This window comes from Seriola dumerili, unplaced genomic scaffold (assembly GCF_002260705.1).
Source record: "Seriola dumerili isolate Sdu_G_001 unplaced genomic scaffold, Sdu_1.0 BDQW01000091.1, whole genome shotgun sequence".
Taxonomy (NCBI): domain Eukaryota; kingdom Metazoa; phylum Chordata; class Actinopteri; order Carangiformes; family Carangidae; genus Seriola; species Seriola dumerili.
Window position 1 is genome coordinate 7,087,112 of NW_019174346.1, and position 19,818 is coordinate 7,106,929.

At 40.2% G+C, this 19,818-nt stretch overlaps 1 protein-coding gene across 1 annotated transcript in view; it reads left to right on the plus strand.

Moving 5' to 3' along the window:
* The first annotated feature begins 772 nt into the window (after positions 1-772).
* The window catches only part of LOC111222310 (opioid-binding protein/cell adhesion molecule-like), a 168,488-nt gene continuing 149,442 nt past the window's right edge, over positions 773-19,818 (plus strand). Inside the window, exon 1 of the mRNA XM_022746002.1 lies at positions 773-971. Within this exon, the coding sequence (XP_022601723.1) occupies positions 814-971 (158 nt within the window). The 5' untranslated portion in view covers positions 773-813. The remainder of the gene's footprint in view (positions 972-19,818) is intronic.

Sequence of the window (19,818 nt, forward strand, 5' to 3'; positions counted from 1 at the left end):
TCTATGATCCTGTCATATGCATGGGCGCTCCCTATGATGAAATCATATTGAGAGTGGGTATGTCACCAAACGTGATTTATTATTTGTCATGTTGCTAAATAGCAGTGGTCCCTGTTATTCCCATTTAGGGGCCACTGGACCCAAATTTGGAGGCAATCTAAGCCTTATGCATGTAGGAACAGTGCAGACTGCAGACCATATGGTCCTCATGGTACAGGCAAGTGATGCTACCTGCCGATTAAAGGGGAGAGAGAGAGAGAGAGAGAGAGAGAGAGAGAGGCAGAGAGAGGGGGGTTACTTGAGGAACTGTCGGCGACTTAACGAAAAGAAAGATACTGAAGCGAATTCAGCTTTTTGCTTTGAGTGTTCACGACAGAAAGAAAAAGAGAGCACCGAGGGAGAGAGAAAAAACACACATACAAGGAGACTTGGCTGATGCATCTCGGCGAGAGCATCCATTTCACGGCGATTACTGTTTGAAGCGGAGGAGACGGTGCGCATTTCTCTGAGAACCACGGTGCTCTTCTTTCCTCCGAAGTCAGTTTCCTAGAGCGGCTGGCGGGCGGAAAGACACTTCCCCCCCACCCCCCCCTACGTTTATCGACACAGACAGTATTTCATAACAAGCCTGTTTTACTTGGAGCCAAAACCAGGTCGACCGCAGTTCCAGCAGGTTTCGCTCCCGCATCTTTCTTTGTGGAGTGGAATTTGCGGTCCGCAGCGCAAAACGCATAAGAAAAAAAAAAAAAAAAAAAAAAGAAGGAATATCAGACGGTTCAAGTTTTCCTGGAAGTTGCGCAGTGACAGAAAAACATGGGAATTTGTGGCCATTTGGCGGTGCCCGGGAAATGCCTTGTTGTCCTCGGACTTAAATTGTTATTCCTTGTACCTGCAGGAGTTCCGGCCAGAAGCGGGGATTCTGTATTAAAGGACAACATCACCGTCAGACAGGGGGACAGCGCCGTCTTAAAGTAAGTCTTTAACTGTATTTCATTACCACATCACTGATATGATCTCCTCTTGTGCGCCATGAGCACCGACTCCTGCTCTACAGCATGTGTAGGTTCTAAAAGCGACTCAAGTGCAACGGTCCAGGAGTTACTAAAGGTCATGATAACCTATAAAGAAACGCACAGATGCCTGTTTTTTTTTTTTCATACATGGATTAAAAGCAGCCTATTGATACTGCGTGTGTGCCATTTGGAAGTTATGGTGAAACGTGCAAAACTCGGTGTTCAGCCTCTCCATCTCATTGCCCTTGAATGTTATTGATCCGGTTAGTTAATGTCTTGTTGAGGATGCACAGAGCTGAGGTACTCAAATTCAGCGTTAGGAGGGGTTGTGTACGTATTGATTTGAGCATGTAACACAAATGCAATTATGACTTTAAATTTCAGGGCTGAGTTGTTTTCATTACACTTGATGAAACGCTTCGGAAAACTGGAGAGTGTAGATCTTGCAGCTTTTAACAGTGAAACACCATTACCATTATTAATCACTATTGATCCCAGGGTCTTGTCGTGATTTCACAATGATCTTATCATTCTTTAATCATGTGTATACAGTAATAATTTCCAGTTTTGTCCTACTATTCCTACATATGTTTTCATTGTGTTTATCATATGTAATGCTTGTTCCTATATTTTCTCTCCTTGCTGTTATATTCCTCTTTATTTGCATCTATAAACTGTATTGTGGGTTTGCAGTATGCTTTTTTCTTTTTTTTTCTATTTTAATATATATATATATATATATATATTTTTTTTTTATAAGAATAGACCAGGTGTGGTGCTAGAAATCCAGAATCCCCATGAAATGATACAAGATAGAGGCCCGCTCCACCCACACAAATGCACACACACACACACACACACACACACACACACACACACAGTCTTACAATGTAATACATCTTTGAAGTGCAGCATTTACAGCCAAAATAGTATTTTATTATCACTATTAAGTGAAGAAAAAACTGTTGAAACAAAAGATTCAATTAGGGGAAATTTTGAAATAAAAGAAAATGTAAAAGGGGAACTCAACAGAGAAGAAACAAGAAATGAAAACAATGTGAGTAGTCATAACGTGTGCACAATTGTGAGGTAAAATAAACCTGTGAAGTTGGGATCTTCAACAGTCGTACAAATCTGCACTGTGTCACAGATGTTAATGACATTCTTGTTTGCTTACTTAAGTGTGATCGACAGAGCTGAGCAGACGTGTTCATTTGTGGTACTTATGTGAATGTGACATCACCAAGTCTGTGTGCATTCAGTACCTCAAGCTGTCAGAGCAGGGCAGCAGAGTTCAGCTGGCTCCACGCCGACTGAGATGGGATGTATTTAGACAGGAATTATCGCACAGTCTGATTACTGTTGACTAAGAAGAGCAGCTGAACAGTTTGCCGTGGCACCTTGGGTAGAGGAGGTGGTGCGCTGTAGCTGAACCAGCTCACCATGGAGGAGGCGGAGAGTAGTTCTCCAAGATGGAGATCAGTTTAGTCTTCATCTTGTCTTCTCTGCTCTGTGCAGCCTCAGAGAAGTAAGTTTGTCAATCCCGTCTCTGCCATTACAAATGCGTGCTGGCCTCCACTGATTAGGATGATTAGGAGGACTTGTTAAGTAGTCTGTTGGATCCACTGAAACCATCCATTTCACTCTCCTCAGCCTGGATGGTGACAGGCTGAAATCCACTTCTTGCTGCTTTGTCACGCTGATGTCTGATGGCTGCGCGTGGTTGCTCCTGTAGCAGCCCACAGAGCTCGTATGGCAGCTTTCGCATCCTCCTTATCCTGACCTGACCTGTGCACCCCCGCAGTAGAGGAGTCATCAAAGAAGTTGTGGAGTTGACCCCGGGTTGAATCTTAAAAGGAAAGGTGTAGAGAGTGGACTCAAAAGCTGACAATAGAGTTACTCGGGGCGATCCTGTGCTGCTTCACAGTGTATCAATACTCTGTCCTGGAGGAAGATGAACTGCTGCCTGTCAGTGAGCTAGTCAGTCCCTAATCCAGGAAACCATGCTATCCAGCTGCATCGCTTTGAGCCTCTCCCCAAGCAAGGGAAGGGGTGTCTGGATGGTGTCGAAAGCACCGGAGAAATCAAAGGACACCATTCCCATCCTGCTTCTCAGATTCTGTGGGTGGGAATAAGGCCAGTGGTGGTGGTATATGATAGCATTGTCCTCACATTTAACAGCTCACTGCTACATGCCCAGGGCAACCTGACGCTGAGTCTGTCAGGATCCTACTGCCTATTCTGCGCGGAGCCTCTCTGAACTCCCTCATCACCAGAGTGGCAGCGATGCAGAAGCTTGGAAGGGGCAGCGGGTTGGTGAGGCTGGGACTCAGGGAGCTTGGGTTGGGGGCAGGAAGCCTTGGATAGGAGTGTGGCTGTGGGGTTGATCTCTGACTGAATCAACATTATCTGAAGACTAAACAGGCTGAAATTGGCAGGTTTTGATTTGAACATTTTATGGATGACATTGCAGCTTTGAAACAACTCATTTCTACCAGGATACTGCTGTTTTTCTAAATAAACGACGATGTTTTTGTTAGGAACCTGCGATTTGCCACATAAACATGGCTCTAATATATCTATTATTATATGACAGTACTGCTATTCAGAAGACAATATGTCGCATTGCCGTGCTTTTCCCAGCATTTTCCCAAGGGTTAAAATTACTTCAAGTCACCAGTGTAGCAGTTGCCCTACAAAGAGAGATTCAAACACCGATGCACAGGTTTCACTCCAGCCAAGCTTTTCAGTCTCACATCAGGAGTGGAAAAATGGGGATGTGAGCCAACTCACACCGGCTTGTCAAGGGTTAAATGCTTTTAGGCCAGGGAAACTGCAACATTAATGTGATCCTGGCAATATGTTTTTTAATAAATGATTGTTGCATCTGAGTGATTTCCTGTTGCTGGCAAAACTCCTGAGTTGTTATTTTATTTCTACGGGGCTGTGTTATTTAGACAGTCAAGGGCAACACAAAGCAGCATCATTCTCACATAAAGAAAGCCACCGGCAACAGGAAGTTAAGCAGATGTGAGCGGCAGAATAATTAGCATCATTCAACATAGCTTTAGTAGCAATGTTACTTTTTTTTTTTTTTTTTTTTCCCAGAAATGAAAATTAAAGTGACACGTGCTAGATGAACAAGAAGTTCATGGCAATTTTAAGCCATTATATTATGTGCATGTGTATGTGGGCCATATATATATATATAATGTATATTCTGAGTGATTCTGATGTATATTCAAGACCAGGTTATTATCAGGTCTTGATTTCAGATGTCAGTCAATAGAACACTACATTCCAATTGGCTGTGTGTGCGCAGTGGAGGGAGGGAACTTTAATGTTGTTGAAATAATGTAATGTAATGTTGAAATTAATCATCATACACTAATCATACTTATTTGAACCTGTACAATTAACAACCTCTGAGCAGCCAACGAAACTGCAGGCGCTCATGCTTTTTACAACACATACATCCATAATGTGCAGTCGCATTAGTCATCCTGTGTCCACCGATGGACCTAGCATGGCTATAAATTGTAATGCTGATAAAATGAGCAATCTGTAATGTAAAATTACTTACCATTTTTTAATAACTTATTATATCTAGGAAAAATTAAATAAACTGGAGTTGAAATAGAAATAGAAAGCACAACAGTTTGATTTAGTGCCGGAAAACAAATTGATTTAAATAAGGAAGAATACATGTGTGATTACATATATAGATTGCATAGCTCCCATTCATGGGAAAATGGTTTCAGGCTTTTGGACCCCACTCAAGCAGTCACTAAGAAATGTGTGGTATTATGAAATTGTGCAAATATTCATAGGTCACTTCAACGTCATGGGACCTGTCTATGAGTAGGGGTAAGTGGTCATACTGCTTCTACTTCCTTATCCTTGCACCTGCACTGACTAGTATACCAGTATACTGACCAGTATACTCATGGATGGATTGTGTAGGAGAGACCTGCTCTGCTTGGTAGCCACAGTCAGCCTGCTCCAGCTATCAGCACTGATGTGTTTTAGGACAGGTCAATATCAACCGAAGGCAGCCGCTTCCCCTCAATGCCACTGGCTCCGCTGCTATGTCACTGACAGGGCCCTTTATAATTTGGCTCCCTGTGGCCCTTCTCCCGGAGGGACAGACAGACAGACAGCAGATAGGGCTCAGGTGATGCGCGGCTCAACCACGCAGTCGCCGTCTTAACCTTGTAAACCAGAGGGTGGGGAGCCAAGTGGCAACTGATGTTAGGCTGCTCTGATTTAAGGTGCAGTCACAACAGAATTCTCAAACTTTTTATTTTTTTTTTTTATTTTTGCGTGTGAGTTGAATTGTCTCCTGTGATAGTCGGAGTCTTTCTTTCAGAGGGAAATAGAGGTGAGTTTGTTTCAGCAGTAGCACTGCTTTTCTCATCATGTGATCAACTTGCTTCGTGTGGCCTGATTTTGGCAAGCAGGCATGTTTGAGAATAGGCTGATGCATCAAATTCAGGGTCAGCACTCAAGTAGAGATTGGACACGCTGGGGGCGGTGGAAGTGGGGCTTCAATAAACAGTAGTGGGGAGGAGATTTTGGCCCAAGCATAACATCACCTGTTATCACCTTGCTCTCTTTGAGTTTGAGGTAAAAAATATCTTTTTATTAAATTACCTCCTTCAGATATTTAACCTGCTATGCTGAAAAATTTAAGTGAAATGAAATCACAATCATCAAATTAAAATCAAATTAAACAGCAAATAATTACAAACTTTAGGGCTGGATCAATTGATTAATCAACCGAGTGAAAGATAATCATCAAATATTTTAAAAAGTGATTCACCCTTTAATCATTTTTTACTTAAAAAGCACTCCATTTTCTGGGTCATCCTTCTCAGGTATGAGGACATTCTTCTTCCCTCTGTTTTATGCCATTGTAAACTCGGTGTCTCTCGGCTTTGAACTGTTGCTCAGTAACTACCTGACATTTGAAGATGTCATGCGGGAGTTTGTGAAGGGCGAGTGTTTCTGACATCTCATAGACTGAAAAAAAAAAGAGTAATCGATTGATCATAAAAGGAATTGAAAGATGAATTGATGTCCTCGTGCTGCTTTTGCAGCTCTGATTCAACTGTAATGCAGCATTATATTGTATTGTGTTTAATGCACATGAACTCACAACCCTGCTTCAAAACTAAACTAAATGTAACTGTTTGGGTTTATAATACGCATTAGTCAAGAGTGTCTATATTAAGATACTGAAGCTGAAAGCAGATGTCACTGTGGTTCATGTTTTATCAATTTCAAGCCGAGTGTCTTTCATATCATATCAAGTATTTGCCTCTAATGAGCAGGTAGGTATTATTTCCAGCTCTCATTTTTTTGTATCTGCACTCAGCGCTTATTAAACATGGTCCCTTGAAATTTTGGGTGGTGATATACACGGTCCTCTGATTGAATGGCTGTTTTCAAGTCAAAGGAAATGAAACAAAGGCCCGTCCATAATTGCAGCCTTTTCAGAAAGCAGTGTAGAGCCATGGCACTGTCTGTTATTCAGCTGACAATGTCACTAAATCTGCAAGGCTTTCTCTGATTTTCAACTAGAAACCAAGGATAAGTGTTTGCTTTTATCACATTCTGTGCATCCTTTTGCTTATAGCTTATGTTTGGAAACTGTCAGCCTGAAACAAGAAATATGTGAGCCATAAGAAACATTGAAAGACTAAGAAACTGCGATATTCTTATGTTTGTTTTCCTCTTGCTTTTCCTTTCTCTCAAATCAGAGCTCACACACAACGCCAGCATTTTTTTTTTTTCTTGTTAAGATGAAGGTTTTCGTGTATATAAGCCACATTAAATAATTCAGAGCAAAGCAAGCTACTGCTTTGAATAGGCTTCTGCAGGTCTGTGTATCTAGACTGGAGAGTTTTGAGTGGTAGGCTTCAAACATGCCTGACTTTTCTGCAACAGTGAATAGATTTTTTTTCAGAAACATCAGCTAAATTGTGCAGAATTACTTGAAGTTTGGTCAAAACAAGTTTTTTTTTTTTTTCTTTATGTTGCATACTACACTTACTTGATCTCTTTGCAATATGTCCATAAATGAACCAGTGGTATTCTGCTTTTTTACTTGTATATGTTTCTTTTCTTTGGATCCGTTGATCATGACTGCAAGTTGGAGCTAACTAGCTCCCGTCTTTCAATTTAATTGTGCTTCAGACATTGACCCCAAGCACTGCAATGCACCCCAACTGCGATGATAGGTAGTTAGTTACAAATAAAAATGAGATCTGGCTCATGGGCAGACAAGGGCATCTTGTAAAGGGAAGCCTAAGGGGAGGATAATGGGAATGGACATAGTGAGCTCTGTTTCTTTGTTCGTGATCTTACAGTGATGTATCATCTTAACCAGTACTTTTCAGAAAGCCACCCAGTCATGGCAAAACAAGCCCAGATCTTCACTCTCTACTCAAGGCAGTTTCTCTACAGCCTAATAAAAATGAAAATACAAATAAACCCATGGATAGAACACAACCATTTCTTTCTTTACTGAAAAGTGGAAATGGTTATTATAAGTTTTTAAAATAATTTTAGCAGTTACATAAAAAAAAAAGATCTAATTGCAAGAAAAAAACATTTAAGTTATCTTTCTAAAAGAATTAATCATGCAATCAGATGCATCATATATTTCCATATATTCACCTTAAAAAACATGGGTCTGTTGAGTTTACTTGTAAAGTAAAGGCCTTGGATGTTTCCCTGCCTGCACACACACCTCCTCCACCTTAAAATACTTACATAGCCATGTATTATTTATTTATTTATCGTTCCCTCAGCCCTTCTGTCTTTTTTATCTTGTTCAGCAACCACCAGGTTTGGTCTCAATGGTCTCAGAAGTAGGTGCATAGAAACCCTTTTAGTATGCACCACTGCAAATGTATTTTATTTCCATGACCACAAATCTATATTATTCATCGTTAATATATTCAAATTGTAATTTCAAAAATATCAACTTTCCATCAAAATCTAGTACTTATGCCCTTCACCTGTATACATGACAGACTGAGCATACACCAGTGAATTCAGCAACAGTGGAGTGCAAGTGTAAGGCATCGAGTTCAGTGGTTAAATGCGAGAGGGTAATGTAACACATTGAGGCCATTAAGTTCAAACTTTCAAACCAGCCTAATGATCACACTGAATTCAAATGACTTCGATGCACTGTAGCTCGCTGCCTCAGGTAGACCCACTGTATACTTACACTACCTGAGGATGGGGGTCTGGTGTGGATCGCATGTGCTGTTCTCCAGTAGTCCACCAGGGTTGCATCAGTCTTCTTCTAGCATTCCCCAGACATCCATCTTACACAGGTTGGGTTTCAGCATCTCTGTGTTGTCGTAAATCACTGAGATAGTCATTAATTTTTAATATCCAGAAACCTATGCGCTGTGCTGCAGTCCAACTAGATCCTCCACTTCTGAGAGCTGGCCACATCCATTACAGTCTGTCTCTGCTGTCCCCTCTCTGTGCATGTTTGGCTGCACTTTTCTGATGTCATTAATACTCATCAGCAACACCTTCCATTCATGTCACATTCTGCCAGGCAATTTACACTCCACTACTTTCACTCCCTTACCTACTTTTCTCTTTCCTCTTTTTAGGACATCCCCCATCCCTCTTACTCGTCTAAATCTACACTTATACCCCAGCAAATGCCCTGTACAGACAAAAAGTAGTCCCAGAATTTCTCTAAATCCGGGATCGTGCCTGACTGTTGAGTCAATTGTTATGTAGTTATGACTGACCAAGAAGGACCAAGTCTGTTCAAGTCTGGTCCAGATAAAGTGATACTTTGTGTGGAGATGAAGGATTTTGATTATTTTCTTTCTGGTCAAGTGGATTTTCTCATGAAAAAGTTTTTAGTAAGTAAAGTAAATAGTAGTCTTTTGTGTCACAAATGGCAGACCATTATTTTCATTATTTTTTTTCAAATTTCCGCCAGGAGGCAAAATTAAGTTCACCTGCCCCTCAGGATGCCTGTAGGGCCTACTGTAAATCCACGTTGCTAAGTAACTATTTATAATAGCTAAATCAATCTAAAGTAGTTTCAAAGGTTTTACACGTATGACTACACAGAGGTTTGTAATGGAATATATATATACACACACACATTTACATACATATACATGTGTTTTTTGCCTGTAACGTGATAGAGACAGGAAAGTGAGAGAGGGGATGACATGCAGGGCCAGGACTGGATTCAAACCCGGGGCTGTTCCGGCAAGGACTGAGCCTAAGTGAGGTGCTCTGCCAGATGAGCCACCATCAAGGAATATAAAATCTAAAAAAGAGTATATATTTTCTGTGTGGTCTCAAAATTACATCAATTAAATGATGATTTTAAGATGGCAACCAACATCCAACAAGTTCCCCAGCCTATATGACGTATGTCATTTGTTGCATAGGAACGTGCCAGCACCAGGCATACTGGACTTCCGTTGTCAGGCAGTTAAGGTTGGGGAGCCGTCACAGTTGAGTGAGGATTAAGCATTTAGCATTTAGCAGATTTAGAAAAAGATTGTGGTTTCGGTTAAAATAAGTACCTCCTTAAGGTAAGAGGAGCTAGGTCACCATTGTTACAGTAATAAACACATGGTTAAGGTTGTGGAACAGTCATGGATAAAACGGAAAAAAAGAGTCCTGTGTTTTGTCGACCCATCCGTCCACCCCATCCTCCCCCTAAAACAAACTTTTAAACTACGTCATCTGACTTCCTCCTTTGCTCCCATCAGAATTCTCCCAACATTCTCATTCCCTTATCCAGCCTGCTCCTCTGAAACACTGTAGAGTTGATATCAGTGTACCAGTTCCATTTGACCTCCAAACCCTTGAATGAATTAAGATTGCTACATTAGAGTTGCAGCTATCATGCAAAGTGCTTAAGGTAAATTACAACATGGTAGATATTACTGTCTTCCCGTAGTGGAATCTCTCTTCCTGTTTGTCTGTCAATAACTACTCCACAGACACATCTGGTTCTGGATGTGGTAAGATTTTGGAGCTGAATACAGCTTCAAAATAATTAGTAAAAAGTCATTTTCTTCAATCCTTAAGGCTGTAAGACTGGAAGTTAATTTTAAATATTTCCCATGTGTTATGTGAAGATAAGTACGTCGAGATCTGTTAATTAATGACTAACTTAGCTTAATTACTGACCTCTGTAGCATAAACGGTTATGTTTAATATATCATGGTGATTAAGGCGGGGGGGGGGGGGGGGGGAAGGGGCTCTAGTGGCTGGCTGTTATTTGTCTGTTTGCTGTCGCTGTTCTTTCTGTTTTAAGAGTGCGACTGTAGGTGCTGGAAAAGTAGGGCATCCTCTCCGAGGTGAGCGAGGTGCTCCTAGAAAGGTTGTGCATTTTGTGTAAGCACACTGTCTTTGCTTGCTGCCATGAGTTTTGCATTTCAAGAATGCATCTACAACACAACGAGAAACTTTCATGTCAGAGAGGTCAGGGGCAAATCAGAGTCACGGCTAAATTGGAAATGAAAATAGAGAAAACAACTACCGGAGTCACTAGTGTATTGCAGTTGTGGCCCCATTTTAGAGGACCGTTACTTGTTGCAGAACCTTGGTAACAAGGGAGTAACACATTCATCACTGCAGGCTTTCACATTTAAGTGCTGCCATATGAGTTGACACACTGTTGATGAGCATTATAGCAGCTGTTGAAATCTTGTATGCTATGCTCTTGGTCCGTGCCACTCGAGATCTCCCTCATTTCAGAAATGAGATGTCTCCGACCATCTGTCAACGGCGAGTGCTGGCCTCCCGTGACCAGACAAATCATTCCTAATTCTCCCGCCTCTTCTCAGATCCTGGATCCCAGACGTCGGTCGTCTAACAAAACAGATCCCCCTAATGGAGGAATATGGCAGAGAAAAGTGCCTCCCATTGATTCTGTTCCCTGGCCAATGCCGCCTCAAGGATAGTGCAGCTGAGCTATACTTAGAATCAAGGATGGGGATGACGCAATTTTTTTTTTTGTTCTTTTATTATGTTGAAAATGCTCTGTGAGGGCAGCGTGGTGATGAGACTTAACTAATCCTGACGGAGCAATTTCAACATAAACCAAGCAGCTACAGTCGTCAATTAGGAGCAGAATGCAGTAAATATGGCCGTTAAATGGGACTTGGCTGCCGGCCTTAGCTCACAAGCTGATCACAATGTGAAAGGCTTCCCGTGAACATGTCTATCATGGACCACACAGAGCATTACAGCCATTATTTTCAGATTAGCAACTTGTTTATTCCTATCTGAGACCACTTGCCCCCCCACCCCCCATCTGTCTTCAGTATTAACCAGGGATCAATGGAAACTTCATGAAACTGTCGCTTTCTTCTTTACATATATTGACAGGCATACTGTAAGCCGGACAGGCTTTCTTAGCACGCAACTTGTAAGAGACATTTTGATCAGTCTCTAAGTACTGACAGGAGACTGACAGTCAGATGTCTATTACACGTTAAAGCCTACGACATCCATTGAAACGGAGGCAGCAGTCTTCGAAGCAAAGGCATCCATCATCCCTGTGTAACTTTGGCTCCCTGCCTCTCTGATTAATGTCACATTTTAATGCACATAGTTTTTTAGTGTGGCTTTTTTTAGGCATGTTGAAATCGATAAGTGCCCTTGATTTATTATTGCAACCAGATATCACTGTCTGAGGACGAGGAAGGAGGGAATTCGTCTCAGTCTGCCAGTTGATGGTGCTCATTAATATGGATAAAACTGACTGGGAGTCATCTGGGAAGAATGTCATACCACATTAAACAAATAAGTGGCTGAAACCACTGGCTGTAATGAATTGATTTGCTTCACATCGATCCCCTCCTTTCTCCACTGTTAATCACATTTGGGAATCATGTTCATGTTCTGAATTTGTGCAATTATGAAATATTAAATATTCAAAGAGAAGGGGACTTAAGTCTGTGTTTAACATTTGCATCATTTAGTGTATTTGTTTCATTTTAAAACAAATTTCATGAAAATAGAATATCTCACCAGCGGTTTGCCAAATGTAAAATTGTAATGTGTTATCGGGCAGTTGAATCAATACTTATGAATATGATGAATTCTCAAAAGCCAGATTCCAAAGGATGATGTCTTATGATGTTTTCTTTTTCTTCTTTTTTTTTTTTTTATTCAAAGAAAACCATATGAGAATGGTTTTACTTTTACAACAGCACAACAACTTTTATAACACCCTGCTTTACATTCACCTGGTTAAACACATCCACATTTGGGAGCTGGCCTGTGCGGCTGCAGTCTGCTGCTGTTGGCTACTGAGCAGCTCCGGTGGAGCAGTCAGGAGTTCGCCCCCGTGGTCAAGGTCATATTGACAGTGATTGTTGGAGGAAAGGAGAGTGTTAAGCAGCTTTTGTGTGGGTTTTTGTACGACATCAAAGCCTGTACAGTATCTTAAGTATTTCAAAGAGACCTATGTGAGGAAAGATTACATGAACCTATTGAATGCAGCGCAAAGAAAACACCAAGAAGCAGTCCCTCTGAAAAGTTGAAACCAGTTAGACTTTTGGCAGAGCTCAAGTCATCATTACCGGATTAAATGAGCCAGGTACATTCATGCAGGGTGCTGCAAAAGAGAGACGCAGTTATTATCAATGATTCTGCTAAGATGGTTTTGAGGTGAACTGTATTTTAAAGTGGCAGCTGCTGAATGATCCATGGAAACACCTTAGTGGACATAACTAAATGGGGCTGTGATGTTTTACAGTGTACGACTGGCACCGTGTCACCCAGAGAAATTCTCTGGAACGATTGGTTAGATAATAAATGGTGGTTGGACAGGAGGACAAAAGAAGAAACTACTGTAAAATCTTTCTGACATACACTACTTAAGTTTGGAAAATCAATAAAGCCAATTTAGTAGAAGGCTTTCCTTGTTTATCAGTAATAGTCAACCAGGCCTTTTCTCTCTCTCTCTCTCTCTCTCTCTCTCTCTCTCTCTCTCTCTGTCTTTCCTTGGTACCATGATGGTAACCATGATCTCTGTTCAAATAAACAACTTTCTTTGACTGGCACACTGGGAACTTGTTTCACAGTCTAATACAAACTGATGATTCAGCCCAGCAATCAACTGTTTGATGTTCTATCAGAGGTACCCTAAAGATGAAGCAGCTGGTAATTTACTGATGACACAATTGTGCTATTGTAACTTTAAAACAGCTAATCAAATGTCTTTTGACAGCATAAGGGCTTGAACTTTAAATTGTATTCTTCTACATAGTTATGTTAGTTTTGTATTTTTTCATAATACATCAATGTAAAATCATTTAATTTGTTTAATACATATAACACGCATAGTTTTTTTTTTTTCTTTTTGTAGATTCACTGCAGACAGACTTTACAAACAGCATTATGCTGCTCTGAGCAGCCTGTCATCCTTTGTGTGTAAATACCGCAGCTAATGCAAAAAGGCTTCACTGCACCTTACAGCATGTTTCACCTCTCTTCAGAAAACCACTTGTGTTTTTTTTTTCCCCCCGCTAAATTAGCTCTTTTCCAGTCTTTTATATATGTATGTATGTATTTATTTACTCCAGCCAGTAAACACAACCAAAAAATAGAAAAAAGAAAAAGAAAAAAAAAAGAAACATATAACACTTATTACTTTAGCAAGTCACTGGCTCAAGGTGGCTGAATAATAAAACACTGCAAAACAGCATTAAATGTGGAACAGTAATGATTTGCGAAAGCTTGATGAGCTTAATGTCAGTATTGGCATCGATAAAGATCTGATAAATGTTAATTAAATATGACTAAAAATGTGGCTCTGTAGGATCCATAAGTAGCAACCTGTCCACCGGATGAGGCCTTGAAAGTTTTGTGCTCACTTAAAGTAGCTCAGATTACATATAAAATCTTCAGTATGATGTAATCCAACGTGGCGGTAGTGTTGCTTTCGTCAACGAAAATTATGACTAAATATCTTCGTCAACGAACCTTTATCACGTGACGAAAACGAGACGAGACGCAACGTAAATGCTGGTCATGTGACGATAACTATAATTAAATATATAATGCAATATTGTTGACGAATAAAAACGAGACTAAATGTGGTTTACAAAATAAAAACTCTGCTAAAATGTCTCTTCATTTTCGTTGACTAAAACGAGAGGAGACGAGACGAAATGTTATAACGTCATTTCGACTCGTTTAGTCGAGTTATTATTATTTTGCAGTATTTCTGTTTCCTGTGTCTCACATCATCAGGTCGCACTGCGCCGACGCATGCGACGTCACTTCCTCAATCCCCACTCGCGGGCGGCATTTAGAAGTTGCAGCTGCGGTTGAAGGACAATTTCAGAATCATAACACGACAGAGAAAAGGACCGATGGCCGGCAGCCAGTCGGGGTTCTTCTTTGGAAGAAAAAGACGAAATGACATTTGGACACACTTTCATTACATAGAGGTGGAAAAAAACCCAGAATGTGTTGTGGAAAAAGATGGGGAGAAATGCGGCCACAAAATCACAGGAAAACATGTTTGGTTGGTAAAATAAATATGTTGTAAATTCAAATCAGAGCGTCTTGTGTGTCTGGAATGGATGTATTCTTGAGTCTATAAGGTAACAATAATATAATAATAAGATAACCTTGTTTGAACTGTGAAATGGGTTTGGCTAAAAGAAAATTTTGGTTTTGTCTGTACTATTAGGTACTGATACTATACTGGGTTGAATAGAATTGCATTACTAGAAAGAGACTAAAATAAAATTTTCATTGACTAAAACTAGACTAAAATGTCATCAGTTTTTGTCGACTAAAACTAGACTAAAATAGTCATGGATGATTCTGACTAAAATAAGACTAAAATGCTCAGACTTTTAGTCGACTAAAACTTGACTAGACTAAAAAGAGTATGAACGTGACTAAAACTAATAAAAACTAAAATGACAGCTTGACACAAAGTCTAGACTAAAACTAAAATTAAAACAGGCCGCCAAAAACAACACTACGTGGCGGACTTAGTTTTGCAGCAACACTTACATTACCAAAGCCATTTTGGGACAGCTAACTCCACCTTTTCCCCACTAAAATATTTAGAGCTCATTTACTATACCGTGTATAATGTGTATAAATGCATTAATGGCTCTCATTTAAACTTTAAATGTGTCCATTAAGAAAAAATAATAATTTAATTATTGTGCATAGCTGTACATCTCACTACAATATTCATCAGTCCATTGCATTAACAGGGGCAGAAGTTACTACGTGGCTTTCAAGGCAGTTATTACAAACTGATGCATCTCTCCTGTGTTTTCATTACTCTGTGCAGCGCTACTACATGCTCACTCTATTCACTGAGGGGTTTGTATGTGTAAGGAGCTGAAGTGCTCGCTCCACACAACTCAAGAGAGAAGATGATGTATAATTGAGCAGGTCAGTGTTGAGTTTGACCCACATATTTTGCCTTTGGATTCCTTTGTAGATGGCAAATCAGTGAGAACCAGACTTTTGAGAATACATTTGATAGAGGTATGTGATTCTCTGCAACAGCAGGGCCCAGTAACAAGCTGCTTTTCAAATATATTTTTTACCAAAGAACCATAGAACTGGTCACAGTAGAGAGTGGCGGCTGTTGGTATTACCATTTAACAGTTTTTGAGGGTGAGGGACATATATACTGCCATTTGTTGTCTGTGTCAGCCAGTTTTCCTCTCACCATGACATCTTGTAAGTCCTGGTGGATATATTTGATGCTTTCTTAAATTTATTGTGTGACAAAATTTGATTTGCGTTCACCATAAATATGGATGACAAGAACAACTACCAATATTCTTTAAAAAATAAAGAATAAATAAAGAAAAATAAATCTAGAGAGCCATGTTACCTGACTTGGATTGAGCAACTTTTGACCTGGAGGCTGACGCCTCTGGTTGTTATCCTTCTTTCTGTTACTTTCTGCCTACTAACACATCCTGATGCATTTCAGTGTGATTAGCCTTTTGTAGTTTTCCAGCATGTGGGAGGACAATAACCAGGTCTAAATAATAAGCCTGACAGGATCTAATTAATTTCTCTGTTTAGGCTACTAAATAACCTTTACCATTCACACTCTCACTGTCTTGGCAGTCGGACTGAAGCCTAATGGTTGGCTCGAAGTGCAGTGAGCCATAACAAAGATATAGACTATAATGATCACTCCGTAAAAAAATGCCAGAAAATATGAAGTTGAGGGTTAAAGAGAAGCTATAAAAAGCACAGTTTTCTCCCCAATGTCATAAAAAGCAGAAAGGTTACATTGATCAAGCATTTAATAAAGAAAGGTACTTCATGTCCAGAATCCCAGAAATTAGAAATGCCAGAAAGTAAGCCTTTATTCTTAGGTTTTATACACATGAAATGAAATATTGATAAGTCTATTACATGATAATGGCTGCTTGTTCTTTTAGGCTTTATCCCTGTTGCCGCCCATCAACAGCATCTGGGGTGTTTCGCTTATGAATCTCCACAATAGACTGTTAAACACAGTCGGCAAACGTTGTGTGTTGTGCAGTGTGCACCTACACAGAAAAAAAAAACAAAAAAATCCATCTCCCCCAGATGTACAGTACAGGATGTATCGTGTCATATTTGTTCTATTTGTCACTGAACATGCGGAAACTCGGGTTAGGATGATAGACGATGCCATCGCCGACGGCTGACAGTCATCACACACACACACACACACACACACATACACACAGACGTGGGTACAAACGCACACAGGAAGGTCATGGTTCAAAAATATGATCCTAAATTATTGATCTGATATGAACCATAGTTGAGTTGGGAGAATGCCATTCCAGTGACGTGACATGATCCACCAGAAAGAAGATGTTGTACTCTGTTGGATTTGTTGGAACTCAGTACACTCAATTCTTTTGTGGCTGTACAGTGGTGTCACAACTGCCAAGTTTAATTTAGGCCTGACTTTAGTAACTGACTGAATTAACATTAATCAGTAACCGCTGATACGATGTACTACCACTGGCAACATTTGTCATGTTAACCGATGAGCACTGACTAAGATGAGAAGTTTTCTACACTGCTTTGATAACAATTATTAGCGTCAAGGCTTAGTGAATCTGTATCTTTACAACCTCAGTGTCTGAACTCATAGTCACTAACCACTTCAACCAATTAATATTTCATGCTATATTTCAATATCTTGCACTATAGAGGCCGGCTAAGTCTCCCGTCCTCTGCTATACTTGTTTTAAACAAATAGTTCCTGATCATTGTATTGTTATTAAACCTTATAAAGAGCGTATTAAAAAAGTATATTCATATTTATGTCAAGGGCAACCCACTATTAGGAAGCCGAGGCACTGAATGTCTGCCAGGGGATGCATGTAAGCCTGATCTTCTTCAATCAAATGTGTCACACTGTTCAGTAGTTTCTATAGTCTGTCTCTCAAGGTTTTTTTTTCCTTTTTCTTTTAAATAGAACTTTCTCTTTTATGACCTTTTCTCTGTGCATCATTTTAATCAGTAGTTTCAGCTCCAGGTTTTGCAGTGCGATTCACCTTGGCTCATAAAACTAGTCGTCTTAGGCGAAAAATCAGCCTTATGGGGGCTGTCTGAGGTTGCTCAGGAGGGAATCTTTTCTCTCTTGATAGACACGCTTTAATTGCTTGTTTCAGTCAGGTATACAACACTCCGATTCTATAGTCTGGTAACTTCGTTTGGGTTATCCTGTTCACCTTCCCAGCAGGGTTCTTCAAAGAAAGCCTCTAAACACACCCAGTGTCTGCTTTTCACAGGTTCTTTCAGGATACTTCCTCCTGGAGCAGATGTCTCTGACAAAAAGTCTTCACTCCCTCAAAACCAGACATATACTGTATATAAGATACCAAATGCTTCCTCAGAACCATGTAGAAGTTATTTATCGACCACACCAAGATGAAGGATCTTAGAGGCACAGCTTGCTGGTTCTGCCCAGTATCAGTATTATATAAATTTAGGCTAACATGACAGACCCACCAAGTAGCAACTGGCTTAAGTGAACTCACCTGACAAGCACAGATGGCTAACCTTCAACTCAATGAACTGAAGAGAGCAGAGAGGTTCAAACGTAATATAAAAGCAGGTTGAGGAAGGTGAGTAAAGGCCACTATCAGGAGCTCTGACCAAAACCCCAACAGAGGAAAACAAGAAACCTACAAGATAAAAATACCTCTTTGTGTGTGTGTGTGTGTGTGTGTGTGTGTGTGAGTGAGTGAAGAGTAGAGATAACTCTATTAGGACTCTTTTTGACCCATTAAATGCAGAGAATCATGCCAGCGTCTCACTTTATCCGAAATGAGTTCGTCGTTCACTTGATAAATGGGAAGCGGAGAATGTGAATAGGTGTGGCAGGTGACAGATGATACTCAGTGACTAAATCTGAGCACAATTTGCAGGAAATATTCTTTTCAAATTGTAATTGACAGGTGTGGAAGTGAGGAAAATAATATTGGATGTGGGAAGGGTACCGCACTCTGGCCAGACAATTATGGGTGAAGTGATTTACTGTTGCCAGGTGGCTCCTGACTAGAAATTAACAGCTACCCCAGAGAATAATTAGTTTAAGTTCAAGCTTCAGTCTAATTTCAGAATTTCCGGTATTTTTGTTTGCTCTCGCAGCACAAATTTTGCACGTCTGCACGTCTTGACTTGTCCGCAGGCTTGTTGAACGGCCGGGGGACTGTATTTCAAGGCAGTTTTCCTAATTTGATTTAGATCTAGTTTGAGCCAACTCTAAAAGGTCACGCTGATTTACACGAGTCCAATAAATCTCAAGCCCAAGTGCAGGTAATCACATATTGTACCATCTCTTCTCCAAAAGCTAGGGCTCATGTCTGCATGTAAATCTGTGTGAGTGAGTGTGCGTCTGTGTGTGTGTGTGTGTTACATTAATTGTCAATATCTAATTAGCGCTTGTTAGCATTAAATGAGATGACTGAAGGAAGAGTGCCAACCTTGCAAAACTAAGTAAATTTTGAGAAAGTAAAAAAACATTATTATCATGCATGATTCCATGATGCTTTTCAAAGTTCTAGCAGTGTAAAAGTGCCAGAAATAATATTTAAAAAAAAAAACATAATAGCTACAGCTGCACCTTGAAATGTAGTGATTTAAATCATTTGTCAGGAGGCCCAGATCAAATTGTCAGTTGAACTGTCAGAGAGCTGTTTCATTTCATCCCCCTGCATTAGTGTCCACAGAACAACAGGATAAAAGCTCAAGCTGATAGCACATGTTGAGCCGTCATTCATCTCAGCGCAGGATGACAATAAACTTCCTCACACTTTTACTCTTGTTTTGATCTTCGCAGCGAACAGCACAGGTGCTTTTATTTCTGTTGACTCATGATCCAGTTGATCAGGTTTTTTTTTTTTTTTTTTTTTTTTTCTTTTAACTCTTGGAGGCTTTTTTTCAAACCTTCCCGTGAGCACATGAATGCACCAACAGGAATCAATCTAAAAAAAACCTATGGTTTGATTGGGAAAACATCACTGCTAGTTTGTTAGATTCCAACCCAATAACTTTTTTGGTAACAACTGAGCCACCATAGCTGCCAATGTTGGTAATTGGCCATCATTCACTGCCAATGTGATGCAGGCAGTTCCCGTCTACACAGAGGGAGTCTCTACAACCTGCAGATCCCTTTCTTTTTTTTTTTTACTCCATGTTTTTCTTTTTTCAATTTAATTGTTTATTTGCGTTTCCTCAATGAAATATTAACCATTTAAAAAACAGACAATGCAAACTGCCCCTG